The sequence below is a fragment of the Hemiscyllium ocellatum genome, chromosome 7, assembly GCF_020745735.1.
Source record: "Hemiscyllium ocellatum isolate sHemOce1 chromosome 7, sHemOce1.pat.X.cur, whole genome shotgun sequence".
Lineage (NCBI taxonomy): Eukaryota > Metazoa > Chordata > Chondrichthyes > Orectolobiformes > Hemiscylliidae > Hemiscyllium > Hemiscyllium ocellatum.
The window spans coordinates 84525121-84551040 of NC_083407.1; the positions used below are offsets into that span (position 1 = coordinate 84525121).

The following is a 25920-nucleotide window of genomic DNA, read 5'->3' on the forward strand; positions in this document are numbered from 1 at the left end:
TTATTTGGGACAGGCGAGAAGGAAAGAGGATGAAAAGTATTAATACTTAAATCACTTAGTTAGTACTTCAATAACCCTAATTTTGAAAACTCAACCCATGTACAGCAATTGGAAAAGACACTGGTTAAATGCTTGGATAGCCTATTCACGACACAACCAAGGATATCTGCTTTAAAAACACCACTCCAGAATTCATATATTGCAGTGCAATGTTTTCCAAATGGCCAATGTTTAAATGCAAGCAATTTTTGTTTAAAAAGAAACTTAAAAGGCCTGGGACTGTCAAAATGGAGAGACGAGGAGAATAAAAAGTCTCTGAATTTGTCATTGCTGCACTGTAAAAATTAGGGGATTATCCAAATTCTGGCAAGTGAACCCAGGGGATTGGAAAAAGTGGAATACACCATTTGACATTGTTGCAATTCTGTCATGGTTAGAGAATAGGGAGACATAGGGAATCCAATATTTTGTAACATTGACTAGTGACTTTTTAAAATGAGTTGGTGCTGTGTTATTGATTTCTGTATTTTACATATATGCATCTTTCAGTGTCTAACAACCCGTAAGTAAATATAAATCAAATTAATAATGATCATAGGTCAGAACAAGACTTCATTTATTTTCATTCATCACCTCACAAGTATTTTGTTAAAACAATGCCAGTTTCTGTTTAATAATATTAATTACTTTCATTAATAAATTCTATTTACATAGTTTCTTTCATAACTTCAAGAGATCTTTCTTCTGCCAATGAAGTACTTTTAAATGGTCTTGCTGCTCCAATGTAAGGAAACTTCATAGCCAGTTTGAATATGGAACCTCCACAAACAACCATGAAGTGAGCAGATATTCTAGTTCAACGATGCTGATTTGGAGTTAGGTTTTGACCAATATATTGAAAGAAGAGCCCCACTCGTCCAATAGTGCTGCAGCATCTTTTATTGTTTACATTAGCAGGGTTAAACAGAACTTCAGTCTAACTTCTAGTAGAAATATGGCACTACAGTGGCTCAGTGGTTAGCATTCCTGCCTCACAGCAGCAGGGGCCTAGGTTCAATTCTACCCTTGGGCAACAACTGTGAGGAATTGCACATTCTCCCCATGTCTACACCCGCTTTTCCCTCCAGGTACTCCGGTTTCCTCCCATTGTCTGAAGATGTGCAGGTTCACTGGGAATGGCCATGCTAAATTGCCCATAGTGTCCAGGGAATGCGCATGTTAGGTGGGTTAGCCATGGGAAATAGAGGGTTACAGGGGTTGGGTTGAGTTGCAGGGGGTAGGGGATGTCTGGCTCTTCGGAGGGTTGGTGTGGACTCAATGGGCCAAATGGTCTGCATCCACGCTGTCGGGATTCTATACCATGAACTTAGCAGAGCTCTCTCAGCACTTAAGTGACATCACAGATTACACTTTTATAGTTTCATCTAAGTTTTCTTTTCAGTATAAGTCAAGAGACATTAGGTAAACAAGTGTGAAAGACCTAGGAATTTCAAGAGTTAATTTTGCACAACACAAAATAAATTACTACAAACTTTAGTACTGGCTTATAAAATATTACACTGGAAGGTGGTCCTGGCAACAAAACTGAACTCAACCATAAATTAAAATTAATTATAGGCAGTTTATGCTAACTGCAACTATTTGTTGGCCCTTAAGTACGGTCTTAAAAGTAACTTATTTTGAATATTTTACTTTTAATATAAGAAAACATCAAAGGCACTTCACAGGAAAATAAAAATATTACACTGAGTAACATAAGGATTATACTTTTCATCTGTTTTCACCCAAGCAAATGAGGATTAAGTTTATGGAACCTGCGATGCAAGTTACTTAAGCAAATTGGCAGAGAGAAGAACATGGTATTGGAAGTTGTGGCAGGCTTGAAAGCGGACAAATGTCCTGGTCCAGATTAATTACGTCCCCAGTTTCTGTGGGAGTTAAAGAAGGAGATTGCAGGGGCACTAAGACAAAACTTTAATTCCTCTCTGGCCACAGGGGAGGTACCAGAGGACTGAAGAACAACCAATGAGTGATTGTAGAAATAAGCCAGATAGTTACAGACCAGTAAGCAGTAGGGAAACTCGAGAAAATTCTGAAGGAGAGCACCTATCACCACTTGGAGAGGCAAGGATTGATCAGGGAAAGTCAGAGGAATGTTATGCCCCAACAAATTTGATCGAATTCTTTGAGGTGATCAGGTGTTTAGACGAAGGTAGTGCAGTTGATATAGTTTATATGGATTTCAGCAAAGCCTATGACAAGATCCCACATAGGAGGCTTATCAAGAAGTCAAATGCACATGGGATACCGGATAATTTGATAAAACGGATTCAAAATTGGCTCAATTGTAGAAGACAAAGGGTGATAACAAAAGCTGCTTCAGTGACTAGAGGCCAACATGCAGTGATGTAACACACAAATCTGTGATGGGTCATTTATAGAAGTGTGTGTGTTGGCAGGGAGGGATTAATAAATTGCCAGATGACAAAAATTGTTCAAGTAGTTAACAGTGAGGTTGAATGTCTTGGGCTAAAAGCTAGGTCAAATGGACAGATAAGTGGTAAATGGAATTTAACCCTGAAAAGTGAGAGGCATTAACACTTGGAAGAAGTAATTTGACAAGAAATTACTCAATAAAAAGCATGATATGAGGAAGCTCAGTGGAACAAATGGACCTTGGCGTATCTGTCTACAGACTTCAGAAGAGCATGTCAGTGTAGTGGTGAAAAAGGCACATGGGACATTTGCTTTTATCAATTAAAAAAGATGCAGATTACAAAAGCAGGAAGTCATGTTGGAGTTGTATAGGACTTTGGTGAAACCCACAGAGTACCATCTGCAGTTCTGGTCACCACATCACAGGAAAGATTTGGTTGCACTGGAGGACATGCACAGCAGTTTCACCAGGATGCTTCCTGGGATGGAAAATTTAAAGTTTGAGGAAAAGTTGGATAGCTGTGGGATTTGTTTTTGAGTAGAGATGACTGAGGGCCGATGTGATCTCTGTTCCACACAGCTTCCTAGTATTATGCCTTTCATGGAATCATTTCTTGTCAAATTACTCCCAAGTTATAATAGGCATGGACAGAGTGGATAAGTAGCAGCTGTTCCGTTTAGTTAATGGATCAGTCACAAGGGGGCGCTGTTTAAGGTGAAGGGCAGAAGGTTTGTTTGGGGTGGGGATGGGAAAGAGAGACATTTTTACCAGACAGTTGTGATGATCTGGAATTTGCTGCCTGGGAAAACAGTAGAAGGGAAATTACTTCACATGCTTTAACATGGGTAAGTGTGAGGTGCAGCCAGGTCACTGTAGACTTACCAGGTCACTTGCATCATTATCCTCTGGGTAAACTAACTTACTTGATCTCAAAATGCCTTAGCATATTAGCATGCTCCACACAAATCTCACTCTCCTGGGTCAATGCTGATGCAAAGTACTCATTTAGGATCTCACCAGCATCCTCTGCCTCCAAGTTCCCTTCTTTACCCTTGACTGATCCTATCTTCTTCCTAGTTATTCTCTGGTTTTTAAAATTTCTAGATAGAATGTCCTGGGATTCTATTTAACTCTCCTTGCCAAAGTCCTCTCATGGCCCCTTCTTACTCTAATTGTCTCTTCAAGTTGTTTCCTGCTTTCTTCATACTCCTCAAAGGGTGCTAAAATTGGACAGGTCCTAAAACTTATATGCATTTCTTTTTTACTTTTGACAAAATTCATAACACCTCTCATTCTCAAAGAATCCATCACCTTGCCATCTTTGTCTTTCCTCCTTCTGGAACATACCAGTCCTGACCTCAGCAGGTCTTTAAACAATTCCCACATGTCAAATGTGGAGTTGTTTGATAACAGCTTCTTTCAATTAACACTCCCTAGCTCCTGCCTAATACGGACATTATTTGCCCTCCCCTATTGGAGTACCTTGTCACAAGGTCCTGATTTATCCTGATTTATAGCTGTCTTAAAACTTAAGTTGTAATCAGTCTCCAAAATGCTCTACCACTAAAAAGTCAGTCACCTGGCCATGCTCATTAGCCAGTACAAGGTCCAGTATGGCCCCTTTTCTACACTATCCACACACCGTTTCAGGAAACCCTCTTGGATGCATTTAAATTCTGCCCTATCGAAGCCTCTTGCTCAAAAGGAGTCTCAGTCAATATTGGAGAAATTAAAGCCACTCATTATGACAACTCTGTTTTTATTGCATCTGCCTACATATTTGATCCTCATATGACTCAGTGGCTGTTGAGGGGTCTATAGTTTAAATTTAGAGTAATTGCACCCATCTTATTTTGGAGCTCTACCCATATTGCCTCAGAAAGGACATACTAGAGGACTCATCCACTAGTATGTCCCTCTGAGTGCAGATGTAACATTCTCCCCAATTAATAACGCAACTCCTCCACCTCTTTTACCTTCCTCTCCATTTCATCTAAAACAACGAAATCCTGGAATGTTGAGCAGCCAGCCTTGTCGCTCTCTCAACCAAGTCTCTGAAATGGCCACAACATCATAGTCCCACATACTAATCCAGGCTCTTAGCTCATCTGTCTTATCAATAATACTCCTTGCATTGAAATAAACACACTTCAGCACACAAGTACCATACTGTTCATTTACCTATCACTGCCTGTCCTTTCTTTCCGACTTACTGGTCCTATCATGTACCTTCCCCCAATCCATTCACTTGCTGACCTGCTGCTCTTGTTCCCAGACCCCTGCCACTCTAGTTTATAGCACTAGTAAAGCTCCCTGCAAGGATATTGCTTCCCCTCCAGTTTAGTTGCAACCCATTCCAGAAGAGGTCCCAATGATTGAAGAACCTGAAACCTTGCCCCTTTCACCAGCTCCTTAGCCACGCATTCATCTGTCCTGTTTTCTATTTCATGCCTCATTAACATGTGGCACTGATAGTAATAGAGATTACTACCTCAAGATCACGCTTTTCAGTTTCTTTCCTAACTCCATGTACTCTGCAGGACCTCATCCCCTCTTTCTACTTACATCATTGGTACCAATGTGCACAACAACCTCCAGTTACTCACCCTAGCCCTTAAGAATTTTGTGCAAACACTCAGACGTCCTTGACTCTGGCAACAGGGAGGCAGCACACCATCCTGGAGTCTCGAACACATCCACAAAAATGCCCGTCTTTGCCCCTAACTAGCGAGTTTTCTGTCACTATCGCAAGTTTGGATCTTGGCCAAACCTTCTCTACAGCAGAGCCAGTTTTGGTGCCACACACGTGGCTGCTGCTGTTATATTCCCCTGAGAGATTATTCCACTGCCAAACTGCAACAGTATCCAAAACTGCATACCTGTTAGAGAGGGGAATGGCCACAGGAGAAGCCTGCACCACCTACCTGCCCCTCTTGGCAGTCACCCATCAACCTGATTGATCCTGTGGTATGACCAGCTCTCTGTAACTAATGTCTACCCTACACTCTGCCCCCTGAATGCTCCTCAGTATGGCTAACTGCCACTACAACCAAACAATGTGGTCTGTGAGGAGCCGCAGTCAGTCACATTTCCTGCAGACGTTTTTTATTTCAAAAATATACTTTATTCATAAAGTATTTTGATTATCTGTACAATTGGTCATGCCATACATTTGTAAACATTCCATTTCTTTGCATACAGAGATCAGAATTTATTATTTGTATATACAAGTCTGTACATTTACCAATCATATATCCATATATTTAGCTGAGGCGTCAGTGGAGCCCACTTACTGCGTGCCCCCCTGTTCTTTGGCGGGCAGACATTACACAGTGGCCTTTCCCCATCGTGCCTTGGTGACAGCTGCCCCAAGCTTCAGTGCGTCCCTCAACACAGTCCTGGACCCTGGAATGTGCCAGTCTGCAACACTCAGTCAGGGTCAGCCCCTTCAGCTGGAAGATCAACAGGTTTCAGACAGACCAAAGAGCATCTTTCACTGAGCTGATGATCCTCCAGGCACAGTTGATTTCCGTCTCGTTGTGCGTCCCGGGGTACAAACCATAGAGCACGGAGTCCAACATCATGGCGCTGCTCGGGACAAACCTCGACAAACACCACTGCATTTGTCTCCAGATTTCTTTTGCATGGGCACATTCCAGAAGGAGGTCCGTGACAGTCTCGTCCCCTACGCAGCAGCTTCGAGGGCAGCATGCGGTGCAGCAGAGGGCCCGGGCCTGCATTAGGAACTCACAGGCAGAGGCCTTCTCACCACCAACCAAGCCATGTCTTGATGCTTGTTGGAAAGTTCTGGCGATGAGGCATTCTGCCAAATGACAGTCTGCTCAGGGAACCACTCAACAGGATCTGCCCTCTCCTTTTTCTGAAGGGTCTCAAGGACACTACATGCTGACCACTTCCTGATGGACTTGTAGTCAAAAGGTGTTTTTCTTCATAAATTTCTCTACAAAGGACAGGTGATACGGAATGATCCAACTACTCGGAGCGTTCCGCGGCAGCGAGGCCAGGCCCATCCTTCGCAACACCGGGGACAGGTAGAACTTCAGTACGTAGTGACACTTGGTGTTTGTGTACCAGGGATCCACGTACAGCTTGATGCAGCCACACACAAAAGTGGCCATCAGGGGGAGGGTGGCATTTGATGTGTTTTCTCCCCCATTGTGCTGAGCTTTGTACATCGAGTCCCTTCGGACCCTGGCCATCTTTGAGCTCCATGTAAAATGGAGGATGGCCCAGGTGAGTGCGACTGCACAGGTTCTGGGAATAGGCCAGACCTGTGCCGCATATAACAACACGGACAGTGCCTCACACCTGATGGCCAGGCTTTTTTTTTTACCAGCGATGGAGAGTGACCATAGCTTCCATCTGCCCAGTTTTTGCCTCACTTTCTTGATACGTTCCACCCAAGACTTGGCGCATGCCCCAGCCCCTCCGAGCCAAATACCCGGCACCTTCAGGTGGTCAGTCCTGACTGTGAAGGGGATGAAGGATCAGTCAGCTCAGTTCCCGAAGAGCATGGTCTCGCACTTACCTCGGTTGACCTTGGCCCCCAAGGCCCGCTCGAACTGGTCACATATGCACAAGAGTCTGTGCACAGACAGCGGATCAGAGCAGAAAACAATGACATCATCCATGTACAGGGAGGCCTTAACCTGCAGGCCCCCGCTGCCAGGAATAGTCACCCTCTCAGGCTCACATCCTTCCTGATGGACTTGTCAAATGGCTCTATGCAGCACACAAACAAGACAGGAGAGAGAGAGAGCGCAGCTCTGCCCGATTCCAGATCTGACTGGGAAGCTGATTCTCACCCATTGATGGAGACTGCACTGAATGTTGGTGTAGAGCAGTCTGATCCAATTGCAGATTCCCTCCCCAAAGCCCATTTTAAAGAGAACCTCTCTCATATACGTATGTAATATCCTGTCAAAGGATTTCTCCTGGTCCAGGCTGATGAGGCAGGTGCCCAGCCCCCTATCCTACACGTAGGCAATCATATCCCTGAGAAGAGCGAGACTCTCTTCCTGCCCGGTACAGCACAGGTTTGGTCAGGATGGATCACTGATCCCAGCGCAGGCGTGACCCAATTGGCGATGACCTTTGCCAAGATTTTGTAATCTGCATTCAATAGTGAGATTGGTCTCAAATTTCTGATTTCCTCCCTCTCCCCCTTCAGCTTGTAGATGAGGGTGATGATGCCTTTCCTCATGGATTCACTCATGTTACCTGCCAGAAGCATACCGACATACACCTCCAGCAGGCCCTGGCCAATCGATTCATGCAGAGCAGAATAGAGCTCGACCGGTAAGCCATCGCTTCCAGGAGTTTTATTGTTTTTGAAGGACTCGAGGGTCTTGGACAGCTAGTCCAGAGACCGCGGCTGGTCCAGCCTCTCCAGTGTTCTATCAAGGAGGTCTTAGCGGACAGGAACAATCGGGAGGCCGCGCTCTCGGTTGACCTTGCATCATACAGACTGGCATAGAAGGATTTGCTGATCCTCATAACGTCAGCCTGAGATGACGTTACCGAGCCATCTTCTTCCTTCAGGCTGCTGAGCACAGAGCTCTCTTTGTGCACCTTCTGGAAGAAGAAACGTGAGAACATCTCGTCCTGTTCCACGGAGTGGACCCTAGACCAGAAGATTATCTTGGAGGCCTCAGAGCGAGGCAAAGAGCAAGGCTTGCTGGCCCTTCACCTCCTGGAGGTCCTCCGTGACATCAACCCTCATTGTTGCAGCAGAGGCAGGTTCTGCATACTTTCCTGGAGTTGCCGCAGTTTTCCCCGCCTCTATCTCGCCTCGTGAACATCTTTGAGGATGAAGAACTTCTTGATGTTCCCGTTTACTGTTTCCCACCAGTCCGCTGGAGTCTCAAACAGGGGCTTCACGGTTCTCCAACCTGCGTAATCCCACTTGAGCTCAACAGCTTGGTGTTCAGCTTCCACGGTCTCTTGCCAGCCCACTGCTCGTCCTGTAGGTGACAGTCGGCCAGCAGGAAGCAGTGGTCAGAAAAGAATGACTGGCTTGATATCGGTGGATCTGACAGAGAATGTTCGGGACACAAACAGGTAACCTATCCTTGAGCGGATAGACTCATCTGCCTGTGACCAGGTGTATCTACGCTGCACTCCATCTGCAGGGGTGCTGAAGATGTAGTGCAGCTTAGCATCTTTGACCATTTCCATCAGCACTCTGGATGTGGTGTCCAGTTTACTCCCCCCACCCCTCCCCCTCCCCCTCCGCTGGATTGTCCAATTGCATCAATAGTACAGTTGAAGTCTCTGGCCACACTTCGTGCAGACATAGTCATTGGGGACGGTAGACTGTTCCCTTATCTCTCATATCTGGGAAGAGCTCACCACTGCCCTGAACACCATCTCTACCCCTTTACACTAAGAAAGATAAAATAATCCTAACTTGCTTGCCTTACTCACTGGAGCCCAGTGTTCACCTAAGCCTACACTTACTCCAACTAACAGCACTAACTGGTAACTCAAGTTAAAATGCTTAACTCAAACTTGATTAATAAAGTTAGGGCAATTGAGTACAATTTGCATGTGGATTGCCAATTGTTCCAAAGTGGCAACTCTACTTCTAATTATTTAAGCTTCTGGAGTTTTGGATTCCCAAAGTTATAGCAGAAAGATACCCATACTAACAATAAAAGCAACTGCGAATAAAGCACTTATATGGGGCAGGTTTGATAGACAACTGCAAAATCAACATTGTTCATCTCAGAAAATGTAATCGAGAATTGATCATTCTGTACCCCCTTAGTTGAATTAGAGAAGCCTACAAAAGTGAATGGAGGAAATATGAAATAATTTATAACATGAAATTTTGGAATACATGAAATTTGAATTTACCATGCAAAACATGGAATACTAAAAGCTATCAGAAATCATGTCATCATTTTCAAAAGACTGACTTTAGAAGGCAGACTACATGCTATAATATTCAACTATATGAATAGACAAGTAGCTAAAACAGAAGAGGTAAAATTAATAAAACTATTCCTAAAAAGTGTGATCTGAACGCATCGCATTGTCATTTGTAGAACCTTGTTTTGCATAACCTGCTGCCACAGTTCCATGCAGTAAAATAATGGCTATGCTTCAAAGTACTTCATTGATTGTGAAGCTCTTTGGCACATGCTGGGATACAGAAAGTTGTTCTTTAAATGCATTTTTTTCCTTTAATGGTATGAGAGATAGCTTGCAGATATCTCCTTTATGTCCATACCAAAACTGAAACAAAAAATGTAGTGGAAACACTTAGATTAAACATTCTGTAGGGAAAAAGAAGAAGTTAATATCACAGAAGTGGACCCTTCACAAAAAGATTTTTTCATGGGTGCACATCCAAAACATATAATCCATGCACTTCTCGCCAGAGTATTGTACAAGGGCAAAACAAGTACAAATTGTTCAAATTTTACATTATAATCAATGTAGACAAGGAGGCTGAGAGAGCAGAGCAAGCCAGGCTATTCAGGAGGTGGAGAAGTCCAACCTTTCAGGTATAACCTTTCTTCAAGAATCCTGTGCTCTTCCAGCCTCCTGCTCTTTGTATAAGGACTCATTCCTGATGAAGGGCTTATGCCCGAAACGTTGAATTCCCTATTCCTTGGATGCTGCCTAACCTGCTGTGCTTTAACCAGCAACACATTTTCAGTCCTGCTCTTTGTATACCAGCATCTGCAGTTTTTTTCCATCTCTATCATAGTCAGTGTCATTCAAATCATGAGGTGTTTATGGTTAGAATTTTTCCAAAAATGAACAGCATTTTTGTGGTGATACATTTTTAAACAATATACTTCAAGTTTGCTAAAATAAACTTTACATTTCTGGTCACAAAATATTCTTGTTCTATAGTATTTTCTTCAGCATTATCTGCTTCAACTGCAAGAATGTAATACAGAAAATAGTTTACAGATGACTTCTTATTTTCATAAGAAATCTCCTACAATTTGCAACCAAAATAAAACAATCCATACCGTTCTGACAGCGAAAATATCAAATCAGAAGTACATTACTTGAGTCTTTCCAACTCCAGTCTTTCTGCAAAGACTTAAGCAAAACGTAATACCAGTTTAAAATAAGTTTCAAAAAACTGAAATATGTATAAATCGTTTTAAATTATATGTCTCAATACTATAATCCCCTACTTGCAGTTCCTTCCGCTTGCCCGGATTGAAACACTAAACTTCGCATCTCACTCTTCTCAACGTTTCAAAAGAGGAAGTCAAGATTAAGTAAATTGTTGTATTTATCCAACACGTAACTGACATTTTATAGTAGGACAAAGGGGACTTTAAATTGCCTTCTCTCAAACTCTGAAAAGCACCTGATATTGTCATGCCTCAGAATGCAATTATATCACGGAAAACACTTTTAATCAGACATAATAATCAAGAAAAAACATAATCAACTCATGTTGCCTACATCCTCTATCGCCCCCACCTTTCGGATTCAACATCTGATTTCTTATGAAGCTTTTATGACAGAGAGGAAAAAAAACTAATTTAACTGCTGCAAAAGCATAATCTTGCGATATTGTTCCAGTCTAGGTGATGCACAAAAATGAAAAAAAAACGTGAAAAGTATTTTAAAATATTCCCAGTGGGTCCGTACAGTTCTCAAAACAGCAACATTGACGGACTCCTGCCCCTTGCAAAAGAAAAAAAACACAGCATTGCTCCACATTAAAAATTATAAATATTTTAAAAATGCAGAAGAGAGAGAGAGAAAAAAATCCATCACTGGCTAAGCTTGTTCCACCGGCCAGCCCAGCTCTGGAGCAGATTTTAGTTTTAAAGCGCGACAGTCAACACAGCTCCTTCTGGCAGCACTGTTCCAGGGGCCGGCTGGAACCTCCCAAAATTCCCTCTCGGGTCAATGACTCCCCTCCACCCTCAGTCCTCCCTCACTCCCTCCATCTTCCCCCCCCGGGTGTTTCTTACCTGCTCCGCCAGCTTGAGGGCACCCATTCCTCCGCCGCTCACACATATATATTATAATATAATATATATAATATATGCACAAACCCACCCGCAGCTGCTCCGCTGACGGTTGTGGATTTTGTATGTTTTTTTTCTCTATCTAGATTTACTTCTATCCCTCCACGGCGGACGGTCAAGAGAGAAAGAGAAAAAAAAACACGGTTTAAAAAAAAACCCCCGACAGCAAAGTAACGGCCGGCCGGCCGTTCGCTCGCTCGCTCACCCGCCCGCCCCCAGCGCGCGCCGCCGTGCTTGCCTCCTCCCTCCCTCTCTACCCCACCTCGAGCGGAAGTCGCGCGAGCAGTCCAGACCCGATAGGATTCCATCAGCTGATGTCATCCGAACGCGAGCGCTGCTCCCCCTTGGTCCCCGCAGCCGGCGCGGCGCGGGGCTGCGCTGTGTGGGAGGCCAGCTGCTGGACAAGACCTTGGTTCTTGCTCAGCCCTTGCCACTCAGTTGTTTGCGGGCTCCGCGCATTTCCCCTGTCTCTGTGCCCATCCTCTCTCTCCCCCCCCCCGCAATCCGCTTTGAAGGATCGCGGCAGGCAGCCCGTCCCAGCTGCATCTCTTAAAATGCACGGGCTGCAAACAAAGCGCCCCAAAGGCTGACAGTACAACAGATATTGGCTACAGGGGGGGACCGTTCGTGGAGGGAGTCGGATGAGCTGCAGTACATTATCATAATGGCACCGACATAGACAATTTTAAAAAAAACTTTTGGAGGCAGATTGCACGTGATCAGAGACCATTCGGCCTGTCGTGCCTATGCAGGCTGTATGAGATTATTCCCGCTCCCCTACTCTTTCCCCATCGCACTGCAAGTTTCCTGTTCCAAACGTGTAACACCCTTTTGAAAGTTACAACTGAATCTGTTTCCACCACCCTCTCTAGGTCGTGCTGTCTAGATTAGAACAACTCATTGTGGTTAAATTCGTAATTTTCCCTCGCTCTCTGTACCAAAAGCCTTTATTGTGAGTCTTCCTACAGTTCCTTGCCCTCCTACCAGTTCACATGGGTTCTCCTTGCTTTCTTTATTGAAACATTTATTTTGAAGACAAAAATATCCCCTCGGTCTTCTTCACTTTAAGAGGAACAATCTTTCGTGTGTCGAGTGAAGTCCCTCAGCAAATGTTGGCAAACAGGTTTATTTTAAATGACAAAAGCTTTTGTACGACTTTAGAGTCATTTGAAGGACTCTGAAAAGACATACATCTTTTGCAGGAAAAAAGACACGAAACAGTGATCTGCTTTTAGATTCCTGGTAATCACAGTTGAATGGCTGTAGTTCCATAGCAACCTATTTGATTGGACCATTCGCTGCTTTTAAAATGTTGAAGGATGGAAGGAAATTAAGGTACAGCAAGGGGAAAAAAATTGTGACTCTTCGTATTTTGCCTTTGCCAACATTCTTCCCATTGTAATAAAAAAAGAACTAGCCAATTCTGGCGTAACAAATAATATTCACTGCAACTGATAATGGGAACATGACAAACAAGAGTTCAAATTCAAGATTTTATTTTGTTATGAGTAAACTAGCATTATTGGTCAAATGGTTAGCTAGAAGTTGGCAACCGTGCAAGAAAACTACGTTAATTCTTAAAATACAACAGCAGAAATTGCTGGAGAAGCTCAACAAGAAGGACTGAGATTCTCCAAGAAGGGACATTGAACTCAAAACATTAACTGTTCCCTCCCCACAGATGTTGTTAGACCTGCTTGAGTTTCTCCTGCAATTTCTATTATTGTTTCAGATTTCCAGCATCCACAGTTCTTTGTTTTACTTTAATTAAGCTAATTGTTCAGTAACGTTAGACCATGTTTCAAAACAACACATCATCAAATGACGTTTAGCATTGTTGCAGAGAGATTGCACCTTTGTACTGATTCTAAACTGGCTGGAGGTCCAGGACCGCAACCTAATTCACAACATTCTGAGCTGCCCAAGATATTAACTGTATTTTTGCTGAGAAAAGCATGATCATGATTACATACATAAAAGCATTGAATATCTTTGAAGTAAAATCAATCAAATGTAAAGCACTTTGAAAACTACACTTCCTGTTATTACGGAAGATATTAATCATCTATCTTCCCTGATTAAGGCTTCACTTTAAAATTTCTTAGTTCAAATTGCCTCTAAATATTCGATTTTACAAATTGAGAGTTATACTCATGCACAAACTAATGTCCAGGCATGCAAAGAATTTTCGAACTGAACACACAATTTCCACCCAGACAAGTCAAACAATGCAAATATATTTCTGTGCTTCCCATAAAAAACTAACAATTTTTAAAATATATTTTTATTTTAAAAAGGGATTTTTTTCTTTTGAATATTACAACAAATACAAAACCAAGCAATTCAAACCAATGTTAAAAAACAAACCCACTAATTACATAAATAAATAACAACAAATAACTAAGCTAAAGAAGAAAAATTTTAACAATAATAACCATAACACAACTCAGCAAAACAAAGCAATAGCCCTCGATCATGGAGCTCATAAGTTTATATATTCATACGTTCATAGTTCTCCCTCTTTGGATACCAGATTCATTCAATAGAATTGCCGTGGCTACATAAAGGATCTTCTTAGTATGGTGGACAGGTCTGTATCCAGATAGTCCAAAAAAGGCTGCTCGTATTAAAGAAATTCTCAGTATAAGAAACTCCAAGGGGATGTACTCCATGACTAGCTTACACCAACCCCGGGGGATTTTCCGACACCCACCCTGATAGAATGTTCTGTCTTGCACAAAAAGTGAGGATACTGAAAAGCCTTTTTTTGTGTGTGCATCTAATGAAAGTAAATTAACAAAGCCAAGAAGAAGAGATACCTAATCCATTTCCACCTCCATCCCCAAGGCTTTCTCTATTTCACCAACCACAGCGCTTCAGTATGCGTGCAGTCTGTGGCAGGACCAAAGACAATGAGTAAGCATGCCCATGCTCACTTTACATTTAGGACACTTTGGAGATGCTCCTGCTTTAAATCTAGCAAGGCAGTCTGGGCCAAATGGACCCTGTGAAGAATCTTCAATTGCAAGGCATGGGTCCTCTTGCAAATCGAGATCCTTCTTCCATTTTCCCAGATATCCTCCCATATTTCAGAAGAGATCTCAACGTCCTGCTCCCTCTCCTATACTTTACAAAGCCATTTGGTCTTGTCTGAGGGACCCTCTCCCAATAGATGATAAGCGTTGCTGACAGATAATGTATCCTCAGCGCTCAACACCCTCTTCTCAATGTCAGACTTCTACGCATCAGTTAGAAATGTGGTCTCTTTTTCTATGAAATTTCTAATTTGAAAGAAAAGAAAGAGGTCCCTATTGGGCAATTCATATTTCCGAGCCAACTGGTCAAAAGACCCATCAATTTGTCCCCTTCAAATAAATCACTTGGGATGGCACAATCCTTGCTGCCCATAGTTTAAACCCAGAGTCCATCATCCTGAAAGACCAGCATAGCAACTATGGGTGTCAAATATGATGTTTTCGCAATATTGCCCTCCTCCTGATGCATTGCCCTCCACACTTTAACAGTATTGATGACTATTGAGCTATGATAATATTTCTTAACTTTCTTAATATTTCTAAGTTTGTCTAAAACAGCAGGCTAATAAGGGATCATCTTGCCTGCTTTGATGTCCAACCAAAGTGAGTGAGGGTCCCTCTGGGCCCAATCATTCAAGTAAGATAGCAAAAAGTTTAACTGATAGTTTTTGATATCTGGGAGGCCCACTCCTCCCAGTTTGTAAGGTAGCTGCAATTTATGTCAATTTAATTAGGGACCGCTTGCGAGACCAGATAAAAGAACTAAACCAGCTGTTCAGTCTTCTAAGTATTTGCTTAGTAACAAGTAGAGAAAGCATTCGCACAGGATACAATAGGTGGGGCAGAATGTTCATTTTAATGAGGGCTATCCGACCTAACCAAGAGATCAGAAGTGCTTCCCATCTACAAAGGTCCTGTTTGATTCTGTCGAATAAATGGCAAAATTGGCTTTAAATATTAATCAGAAAAGGGAATAATAAATATACCTAAATAAGGAAAGCCCTCCTGTGACCATCTAAAGGGGAACCGAGATCTACCCTCAGGATCAGGCACTCTGAGGTGACCATCCATGGGCACGGCCTCTGATTTCACAAAATTGATCTTATAACCAGAGGAGCCACCAAATAAATTGATGCATTGTATCAGATGTGACACTGACACTATTGAATTTGATAAGAAGACAAGAATGTCATCCGCTTACAATGCAACCTTATGTGACTTCATCCTCACCCTGAAGCAGTTATACTGAGATCCCAGCATATTGCCTCTGCCAACGATTCAATCACCAATGTGAAAAACGATGGTGACAAGGGACAGCCCTGTCAACTGCCCCTATAAATATTAACATGGTTTGACCATACACCATTGGTGAGGACTGTGGCAAGAGGATCACTATACAAAACCTCCACCCACCTGATGAAGATCTCTCCCAGACCAAACCGCTTCAAAGTATGGAAAAGATAAGGGCACTCTACCCTGTCAAATGCCTTTTCCACATCTAAGGATATTACCAATCACTGTACCAATTGCTGTTGACATACTTTGATCATGTTAAGTAATTTCCTGACATTGTCATCGATCTGTGACCTTTTGATGGAGAGCAGTACAGATTCTAACCTTAATGCCAGAGTCTTAGATAGGATTTTGAAGTCGACATTCAGGAGTGAAATGGGTCTATAGGAAGCACAGTCCTCTGGGGCCTTCCCTTATTTAAGAATGAGAGAGATTTTCGCCGCTCTTAGAGATACTAAACATTGGCCCTGACAACATACTTTTAAGTTCCTTATAGAATTTACTAGGGAGCCCATCAGGACCTAGCGCCTTTCCATTCTGGAGTTGCCTCACAGCCTTCTGTACCTCTTGCTCTGACAATGGGGCATTGAGGAGAGACCCTTATTTAGGGGTCACTCCCGGAAGGTCCAAGTTCTTAAAAAAAGACTCCATCCTAAACTGCACACTCTCACAGCTTTCAGATCGGTATAATTCAGAGTAAAGTTTCCGAAATGTTGCATTAATCTTTTTAGAATTGTAGGATAAATTTCCAGTGTTCTCTCTGATCAAAGTAATGGCTTGGGGAGGGCATTCCTTTACCTAGCAAAGTACACTAAGTACTTGCCCGGCTTATCCCCATGCTCAAACAGCCTTTGACTTGCAAATGTAAGCTTTCTCTTTACGGTCTGTGTGATCATGGAGTTCAACATAGACTGAAGCGCCGTGATCCTCTGCAGTTTAACCAGTGAGGGCCTGTCAAAATATGCCTTTTCAGCAACTTTTAGATGTGTCTCAAGCAAGTGTTGCTACTCACCCGTCCGTCGCTTCTTACTGGCTGAATAGGAAATAACTAACCCCCGAGCATAGCCTTTAGCTGTTTCCCAAAGAATGGATGGGCTACTGAACTCAGTATAAAATAATTCAATAAACCTGCTATCCTTGAGGATGAAAGGGTCCAGTCACCAGTGCCTCGAGCCTACCACAGTATCCTTACTCTTGACCATACTGGGGCGTGATTGAAAATAGTGACTTGCCAATTGTACACAATGCCACCGAGCCCAGATGTGCTGCAGGGGTTAGAACAAGATAAATCTTGGTATAGCATTTCTGTGGATTCGAGAAGAAGGTGAAATGCCTGCCAGTAGGGTGAAGTTGCCTCCAAACATCTACCAACCCCAATTCAGCACACAAATCCCTTAATTGTTGAGATCACAAAGAAGATATCTGTGGGCAACCTGTCTACCATAGGGACTATGAGACAAATGAACTCCCCTCCTCTGATAATATGTCGAGATGCAAGGTTAACCAGTCTAGAAAGTGCGTCTGTCTAGAATTTAAGGGGGTGGGCCAAGCACAGTGAACATTTAAAATCTTGTATCCTTCCCCATGTATCAAAGCTTTAAGGATTACAAATCTCCTGTTGCCTTTAATACCCTCTAATAACTTAAATGGGAGATTCTTTTGAACTAAACTGGCCGCCCCTCCACCACTCATATTGAAAGATGAAAAATGAACCCGGTCAGACCCATTCTGTTGCAGCTTCAAATGCTCTGCATAATCCAAGTGTGTTTCTTGTAATAAGGCAACATCCACCCTCTCTCTTTTAAGGCTGGGAAGTACCTTCTTCCTCTTGATAGGCGAATGACTCCCCTTAATATTCCAGGTCCATCACTTAAACACATCCTTAGCCATAACCTTCCGCAGCACCATTTCGACTCCAGACAGGAAGAACCCAAACTACAGATTGCTGAGCTTTAGTACAAAATAATCCACAAAACCCAAAATCTACACAGACTAAAATAACTACAGCCAACAAATCTACAAAACTTACCAAAAGTATATATAGCAAAAACAGAAAAACAAAAAATTACCAAAGACATTGACTGGACGAATTTACCCCCAATCAAGGGGGATACCTACATATCCTACAACCCTACTAACCATCTCAACCACCCTCTCAACCCCATACCAGCCAGGCTCGCGCCACATACACCGACCACCTGGTAGTGAAACAAAATCACCAAGAGCAAGGTTAGTACTATAAACAAGTAAACTAAAAATAAATATGTCACCCATCCCTTAACATAGCTTAGAGATTAAAGATAAATACTCTATCCATCATGGATATCATTTCACACAACTTATTACAAACAGGAGACTGCAGCAAGTCCTTGTTAATGAAGAACAACCCCGAGCTGCTCTGTCCTCTGTGTCTATTTGGCTGTTCAACTTAAGTCAACATGTCCATAAAGTTCTTTGCTTTCTCTGGTGAGTCGGACAAATGTATGGATCCATTATGATTGACCCTGAAGCACCGCTGGATACCTCAGAGAATACTGGATCCCAAGCTCTCTCAATCTCTTCTTGACGCTATCGTCCTAACTTCACTTTTTCCAGACCAGTGCTGCCGAGAAGTCTTGAAAAAACATATCAACATCCTTGGGTCCCTACCCTGAACTCTTGAGGCTTCCAAAACCCTCTGCTTGTCTTTATAATGATGGAACCTCACCAGGACAGGCATGGGTGCTGATATGCACCTGACTTTTGTGCCCAATCTGATGGGCTCTTTCAATTGTTATTCTTCACTTCTCAGCCTCCGAACCAAGGGATTCTGGGAACCACTTCTCAAAGAACTCCACCGGCCGCTCAGCTTCTGTCACCTCCAGTATGCCAACAATGCGCAGGTTCTTTCTTCTGCCCCTGTTTTCAAGGTTGTCTACCAAATCCAACAGACCACAGTCCTGTGTTCACAGGGCTTCAATCCGGCTGTTTGAGGAGTCAGTATCGGCCTCTACCCCTGCAGCCCGGTGCTCGAGTTCATCGGTCATTTTTCCCAGGTTTTGTAGCATTGCAGACACAGGAGCCAGCTTCTCTTCAATTTTTTTCCTTGATCCGCTTCCCCAGGACCTCACAAGATTTGGCCACCTCTTCAACCAAGGCCTGGTGAGTAAGCAATCCCGCTGCTTCAGTGGGCTGCATCGTGGCCCCAGCCCTGGGCAAGCTTTCTCCTTTTATTGGCATTCTCCAGCTGCCAGGACAGAGATAAGTCAATTTTTTGGGGGGGTTTCTAGCTCCTTTACTGTATTTTTATTCACAGTAAAGTGTATGGGACAGATTCTAGCTCTGTTGGGTCGGTGTTGTAGCGCGGAGCCCAGCAATTGAGAAACAGACTTATAAAGAGATCTCAGCTATCTGTAAGAATAATTGGGTAGTTATGGTAGGGGATTTTAACTTTCCAAACATCGACTGGGACTGCCATACTGTTAAAGGTTTAGACGGAGAGGAATTTCTTAAGTATGTACAAGACAATTTTCTGATTCAGTATGTGGATGTACCTACTAGAGAAGGTGCAAAACTTGACCTACTCTTGGGAAATAAGGCAGGGCAGGTGACTGAGGTGTTAGTGGGGGAGCACTTTGGGGCCAGCGACCATAATTCTATTCGTTTTAAAATAGTGATGGAAAAGGATAGACCAGATGTAAAAGTTGAAATCCTAAATTGAAGAAAGGCCAATTTTGACAGTATTAGGCAAGAACTTTTGAAAGCTGATTGGAGGCAGGTGTTCACAGGTAAAGGGACGGCTGGAAAATGGGAAGCCTTCAGAAATGAGATAACAAGAATCCAGAGAAAGTATATTCCTGTCAGGGTGAAAGGGAAGGCTGGTAGGTATAGGGAATGCTGGATGACTAAAGAAATTGAGGGTTTGGTTAAGAAAAAGAAGGAAGCATATGTCAGGTATAGACAGGATAGATCAAATGAATCCTTAGAAGAGTATAAGGAAAGTAGGAGTATACTTAAGAGGGGAATCAGGAGGACAAAATGGGGAAATGAGGTAGCTTTGGCAAATAGAATTAAGAAGAATCCAAAGGGTTTTTACAAATATATTAAGGACAAATGGTAACTAGGGAGAGAATAGGGCCCCTCAAAGATCAGCAAGGTGGCTTTTGTGTGGAGCTGCAGAAAATGGGGAGGTACTAAATGAGTATTTTGCATCAGTATTTACTGTGGAAAAGGGCATGGAAGATATAGACTGTAGGGAAATAGATGGTGACATCTTGAAAAATGTCTATATAACAGAGGGGGAAGTGCTGGATGTCTTGAAACGGTTAACGGTGGATAAATCCCCAGGACCTGATCAGGTGTACCCGAGAACTCTGTGGGAAGCTAGAGAAGTGATTGCTGGGCCTCTTGCTGAGATATTCATATCATCGATAGTCACAGGTGAGATGCCAAAAGATTGGAGGTTGGCAAATGTGGTGCCACTGTTTAAGAAGGGCGGTAAAGAAAAGCCAGGGAACTATAGACTAGTGAGTCTGACCTCGGTGGTGGGCAAGTTGTTGGAGGGAATTCTGAGGGACAGGCTGTATATGTATTTGGAAAGGCAAGGACTGATTCGGGATAGTCAACATGGTTTTGTGTGTGGAAAATCATGTCTCACAAACTTGGTTGAGTTTTTCGAAGAAGTAACAAAGAAGATTGATGAGGGCAGAGCAGTAGATGTGATCTATATGGACTTCAGTAAGGCGTTCAACAAGGTTCCCCATGGGAGACTGATTAGCAAGGTTAGATCTCATGGAATACAGGGAGAACTAGCCATTTGGATACAGAACTGGCTCAAAGGTAGAAGACAGAGGGTGGTGTTGGAGGGTTGTTTTTCTGACTGGAGGCCTGTGACCAGTGGAGTGCCACAAGGATCGAAGCTGGGCCCTTTACTTTCTGTCATTTACATAAATGATTTGAATGCAAGCATAAGAGGTACAGTTAGTAGGTTTGCAGACGACACCAAAATTGGAGGTGTAGTGGACAGTGAAGAGGGTTATCTCAGATTACAACAGGATCTGGACCAGATGGGCCAATGGGCTGAGAAGTGGCAGATGGAGTTTAATTCAGATAAATGCGAGGTGCTGAATTTTGGGAAAGCAAATCTTAGCAGGACTTCTACACTGAATGGTAAGGTCCTAGGGAGTGTTGCTGAACAAAGAGACCTTGGAGTGCAGGTTCATAGCTCCTTGAAAGTGGAGTTGCAGGTAGATAGGATAGTGAAGAAGGCGTTTGGTATGCTTTCCTTTACTAGTCAAAGTATTGAGTACAGGAGTTTGGAGGTCACGTTGCGGCTGTACAGGACATTGGTTTGGCCACTGTTGGAATATTGCGTGCAATTCTGGTCTCCTTCCTATTGGAAAGATGTTGTGAAACTTGGATTGAGAAAAGATTTACAAAGATGTTGCCAGGGTTGGAGGATCTGAGCTACAAGGAGAGGCTGAACAGGCTGTGGCTGTTTTCCCTGGAGCATCGGAGGCTGAGGGGTGACCTTATCGAGGTTTACAAAATTATGAGGGGCATGGATAGGATAAATAGATAAAGTATTTTCCCTGGGGTTGGGGAGTCCAGAACTGGAGGGCATAGGTTTAGGGTGAGAGGGGAAAGATATAAAAGAGACGTAAGAGGAAGTTTTTTCACGCATAGGGTGGTACGCGTATGGAATGAGCTGCCAGAGGGTGTGGTGGAGGCTGGTACAATTGCAACATTTAAGACGCATTTGGATGGGTATATGAATAGGAAGGGTTTGGAGGGATATGGGCTGGGTGCTGGCAGGTGGGACTAGATTGGGTTGGGATATCTGGTCGGCATGGACAGGTTGGACCGAAGGGTCTGTTTCCATGCTGTACATCTCTATGACTCTGACTTTAAACGCAATCCGAACAGGATGCTGCCATCTTGGATTCCCCTCATCTAACCATTGTTAAGATAATGGTTCAGCACTGTTTACCAACATCCACACAAAAAAAAGGATACTAATGTTATAGCTATAACCATTCACCCACTGACTCTATAATGTTTCTTATGGGTTGAACACACTTAGAAGATAACTTTAAGACATAATTAATGATCGTCATGAACTAATCACCATAGGAGGTGAATCCTGTGATTATCAATTACACACAGGTACAGTACATAATGGATCACAATGCATGGTTGGTAGATTCTCTGTAAATACAGGACCAATACAGAAACAAAACACAGTTACAATAAGATTCAAAAGTTATCAGAAATAAAACAGAAGATGTCAAAATACTCAACAGGTCTGGTATCATCAGTGAAACATCAAGTCGGTATCACTCTCTGCACATGAAGTTTGACCTGTTGACTATTTTGACATCTTCTGTTTTACTGAGTGATACTGAGTTGATGTTTCAGGTAGGCGATGCCAGACCTGTTGAGTACTTTCATAGTTTTTAACATTTTTTTTGGATTTCCAGTGTGTGAAACATTTCTAGCATTTTGCTTTAGACTTGGAAATCACCAGTTAATTCATTATTTAGTGTCTCTGCAGATCAAAATTATCCTCATTGGTGCTTAAATTTCCAAGTCCAGAATAAACTTACCTCAGGGTTTGTTCCATGATACAATTCCTCACCAGGAGATCCAGGAGATTGATGACAACACAGCTCAGTACCTTCAAAGCAACCCAGCTTTTTCACCACATCAAGATGCAATCCCTAGTGGCAGATTATAAAAGATCAGCAGAAATATGAACATGCAAAGTTACTGGTTCAGTGTCAGATGCAGAGCATGTTTCATGCATAAACAGTGATACAATGTAGTCTTTGTACAGCGAATGATGATGCATAATCCTTGTACTATTAACAACTTTGCACAGTTGCTCCCTCTGGTGCTCACATCAGTTTCACTTTTCTGTATTGTAACAATCTTTCATCTTAATTTTAAAATTTTTAAGATTATATCCAGCTCATATCTGGTATACTCTTCAAATATGTTGCACATTATGTGGTATAGATCACTAGATACTGTCCATAGACTTTTGCCACACATGCATCACATTGCATTTCAGAATACTATTCTGCCATCTCAGTCATAAGTTATTTACTTGATATTTTCATCCAAGCAAATCATCCACACAAATACTGTGTGTGTTTGGGAAGGAGAAGACCGTTGGTACAGTTTGCTGACATTTTTGTAGCCATGATAAAAGAAACAAAGACAATGTTTCAAGCATAACCCATCATCAGAACTAGAAGATGTTACAAACAAATTACTGAGGAGAAATAAAGCAAGGCAAATCAGGAAGAGAAATAGAATAACTATTTGCAATAACATAGTGTTTTGATGTCACAAAAATTCCTGAACTATTGTATGAGTTAATAATTAAAATAAGACACCGAACCAGAGAGAGATTTTAGGGTAACTGTAAATGTTTCTTTAAAGTAATTAAGATATTAACAAGTGATGTAAGGAAGGTAAAGATCAAGAAAGACGTTGGAGAGAATTTCAGAGAATGGGGACTATCCATTATAGGCACACCATCAATTGTTAGGCATGAGTATCAAGGATGTGCAGGAAGCATAACTGAAGGTGTACAGAGATCATAAAGGTTTATCTGGCTGGAGCAGATAACAATGATAGCGTAGGATGTAACCCAAAACTGATATTAGTCAGCTAACAGAGTTGATGGGTGAACAGGATTTGGGTTTAAGAGTTGAGTTTGAGATCAGTTCAAGTTTACAAAGGGTAGAATGTGGGATGTTGGCCAGGCAAGCATTGAAATAGTTGAGTCTGAAGGCACCTAGGGCTTGATGATGAAAACACAAGAGCAGAAAAAAATGATTGAGCAGTTTTAAAGTGATTTAAAGTAAAAACAGCAAATAGTAGCAGGAGGCATAAGAAGATACATTAGAGAAATGAAAGATTTATATGAGACATGACATCTATGTGAATAATTAAAGCAAGTTCCCTGAGTTGGAAACAGAAAATAGGCTCCAGTAGGCCAAGGGATTAATGGAAAAAAATGACAGGTCACGATCAGATGCCTAGGTCCCCTGCTAACACTGTACCAAATTAGAATCAGCATCTGAATAACCAATCTGCTCCCTGTCTCTTCCCTACATGTGATGAAAACCATCTTCATTTGACCAGTAATTGGTTTCAAATTAGAGTCTAAAGTGAATGAAGGAAATAGAATAGTTGAATGGAGAGATGAGTTGCTGAGCTTTGAGTAAAGTATAGATAGTTCAGAACCAGAGTCAAAGTGGAATGGAGAATTAACAAGTGGCCAGTGACAGGAAGTTCAAGTTGCTCTTGTAGATAGAAATATTCAGCAAAGCAGCTTTTAAACTAATGTCCAGTTTCTCTGGATGTAGAGATTGCATGGTAAAACATAAACATGTTTCAGGAAAGCTGAAGAAAAAGAAAAATTGTTGAATAATAGAATAAATTATATTCCTGGATTGCCCAATAAACCATCACAAAAATATTTTAGATATGATGTTTGTCCTTCACCATTGAAGAGAATGCCCAAAATTTCATTTACTTGCAGTTTCTTTCTTTCATGAATGTTGAATCCTAGGAATGACTGTTCACAGATTGAAGAGTGGATTCTGGATACACCAGGTTGAAGGTCCTATTTTTTAAATGAAACTTACTCAACTGATGTTTACATTCGGCATCAGAAATTCAACGAACATCTTAGTAGGAGTTTTTGTTTCAAAACCATAGTTTATACTTTTGAATAAATTATTCTTACTGAAGGACACCTATTTTTCATTTTGCTTTTAAACAGTTTTTATCTTTTTTGATGTCTACTGGTAACCTTCTTCCTAGTTGTCAATGTGCCATAAAAGATTTAAAGATTTTTTCATCACACATTCATACCAGAGCTTTTTGCTTTGATGTTTGCAATGAGATACTGCTTTATGAACTACAAAAGGAGCAGGTTTTGCTACTGGAATTTGAACAATTTTTATGTTTAATTCGAGAGCATTTCATGAGCTTTTGTAGAGTTCAAGTACAGTGGGTGTACGTTGGAGAATTGAGGGCCTGGGGAATTGGGATTAATTATGAGGGCGAGGTGGCCAAGCAGTCATCCATCACAGAACTAGATTGGTGTGCCATTGAATGTAGATGGGCCTTTTAATCTGCTGATTTTAGCTTCTGGCTGTCTCCATGCCCAAATTAGGTCTGCTTCAAGATAAAATGGCCCTAACCCCAGTCTGCCTAGCTTCCCTGGAAAAAATTACAATTGCAAACTTGGGAATACAACATCAGAAAATGGCTCTACTCACAATTCCCAAGCCAATGATGAAATCCCAATCTTTGGCTCCCAAATGTCTATTAATTTGTTAGATTCAAACTCTTATGGACCTGGTCAAAATCTTTGCTTGATGGAAGAAAGAAATTCAGATGGCAAAAGACAGACATTAGGAACTAATGTCCACCAGACAGCTAAGTAGTGAGATAGGGGTTTCCAGAGCGATCATGATTGCTGAGAGTGGAGGGTAAGACCAAGGCGAGGGAGGATCAATGTTTAATTGTGGAGCCAGGTTTAGTATGAGTTTGAGGGTAACAGGAAACAAACATTTTTGTTTTAATTACTTTGCTGAACCCCTTCTGGCTTTTGATGTAGCTCACAGCAGGTTGGATAGGATAAGCAAACTATCACTGCTCAGCTGTCAGCCTGAAATTGTTGGTTAAAATGCGATATCAACCTGCACACTTAAAAGTTGCCAGTTTGCCACTTTGTATCATACTGCAATACTCCCTCAGCTGTTCAAGAAGCTTGCTAAATTTTTTCTTTCAAACAAAGCTCTTTGCTTCCACTGATGATCATATTTAAGAGTAGCGGAGCATATTAATAGTTACAAGACTGAATATTTATACAGCTGTTTGTTTGTTCTCTGAATCTGCTGACCACAGCTGAGTTGATCGTGACAAAGTTAATTGTGATTCAAGAAAAGACCAGTCCTCACAGCTGAAGATGATTGTTGGAGGTAACTAGAACTAGAAGTAGGGTAATTGTTTTAAAGTTTGCAGTTGTGTGGCCTGCCAGCACAAAATAGAAAATGTCACAGAACTTTGTTACAGCTATTGAGAATTAAGTTTCTTTAGTTCTCAATTAGCCTGCTGATCT

General features: G+C 42.1%; 1 protein-coding gene across 11 annotated transcripts in view; it reads right to left on the minus strand.

Annotated features, from left to right (window-relative positions):
* Positions 1–11674, minus strand: part of LOC132817169 (serine/threonine-protein phosphatase 6 regulatory ankyrin repeat subunit B-like) — a 224617-nt gene extending 212943 nt beyond the window's left edge. For 7 of the 11 annotated variants that reach the window (XM_060827397.1, XM_060827393.1, XM_060827395.1 and 4 more), the window contains exon 1: positions 11413–11673. In XM_060827397.1, the coding sequence (XP_060683380.1) occupies positions 11413–11439 (27 nt within the window). In that variant the 5' untranslated portion in view covers positions 11440–11673. Of the gene's footprint in view, positions 1–11412 lie in introns of all 11 variants that reach the window. The other 4 variants (XM_060827402.1, XM_060827401.1, XM_060827396.1 and 1 more) reach the window with 3 other exon arrangements.
* Between the last annotated feature and the right edge of the window lie 14246 nt (positions 11675–25920).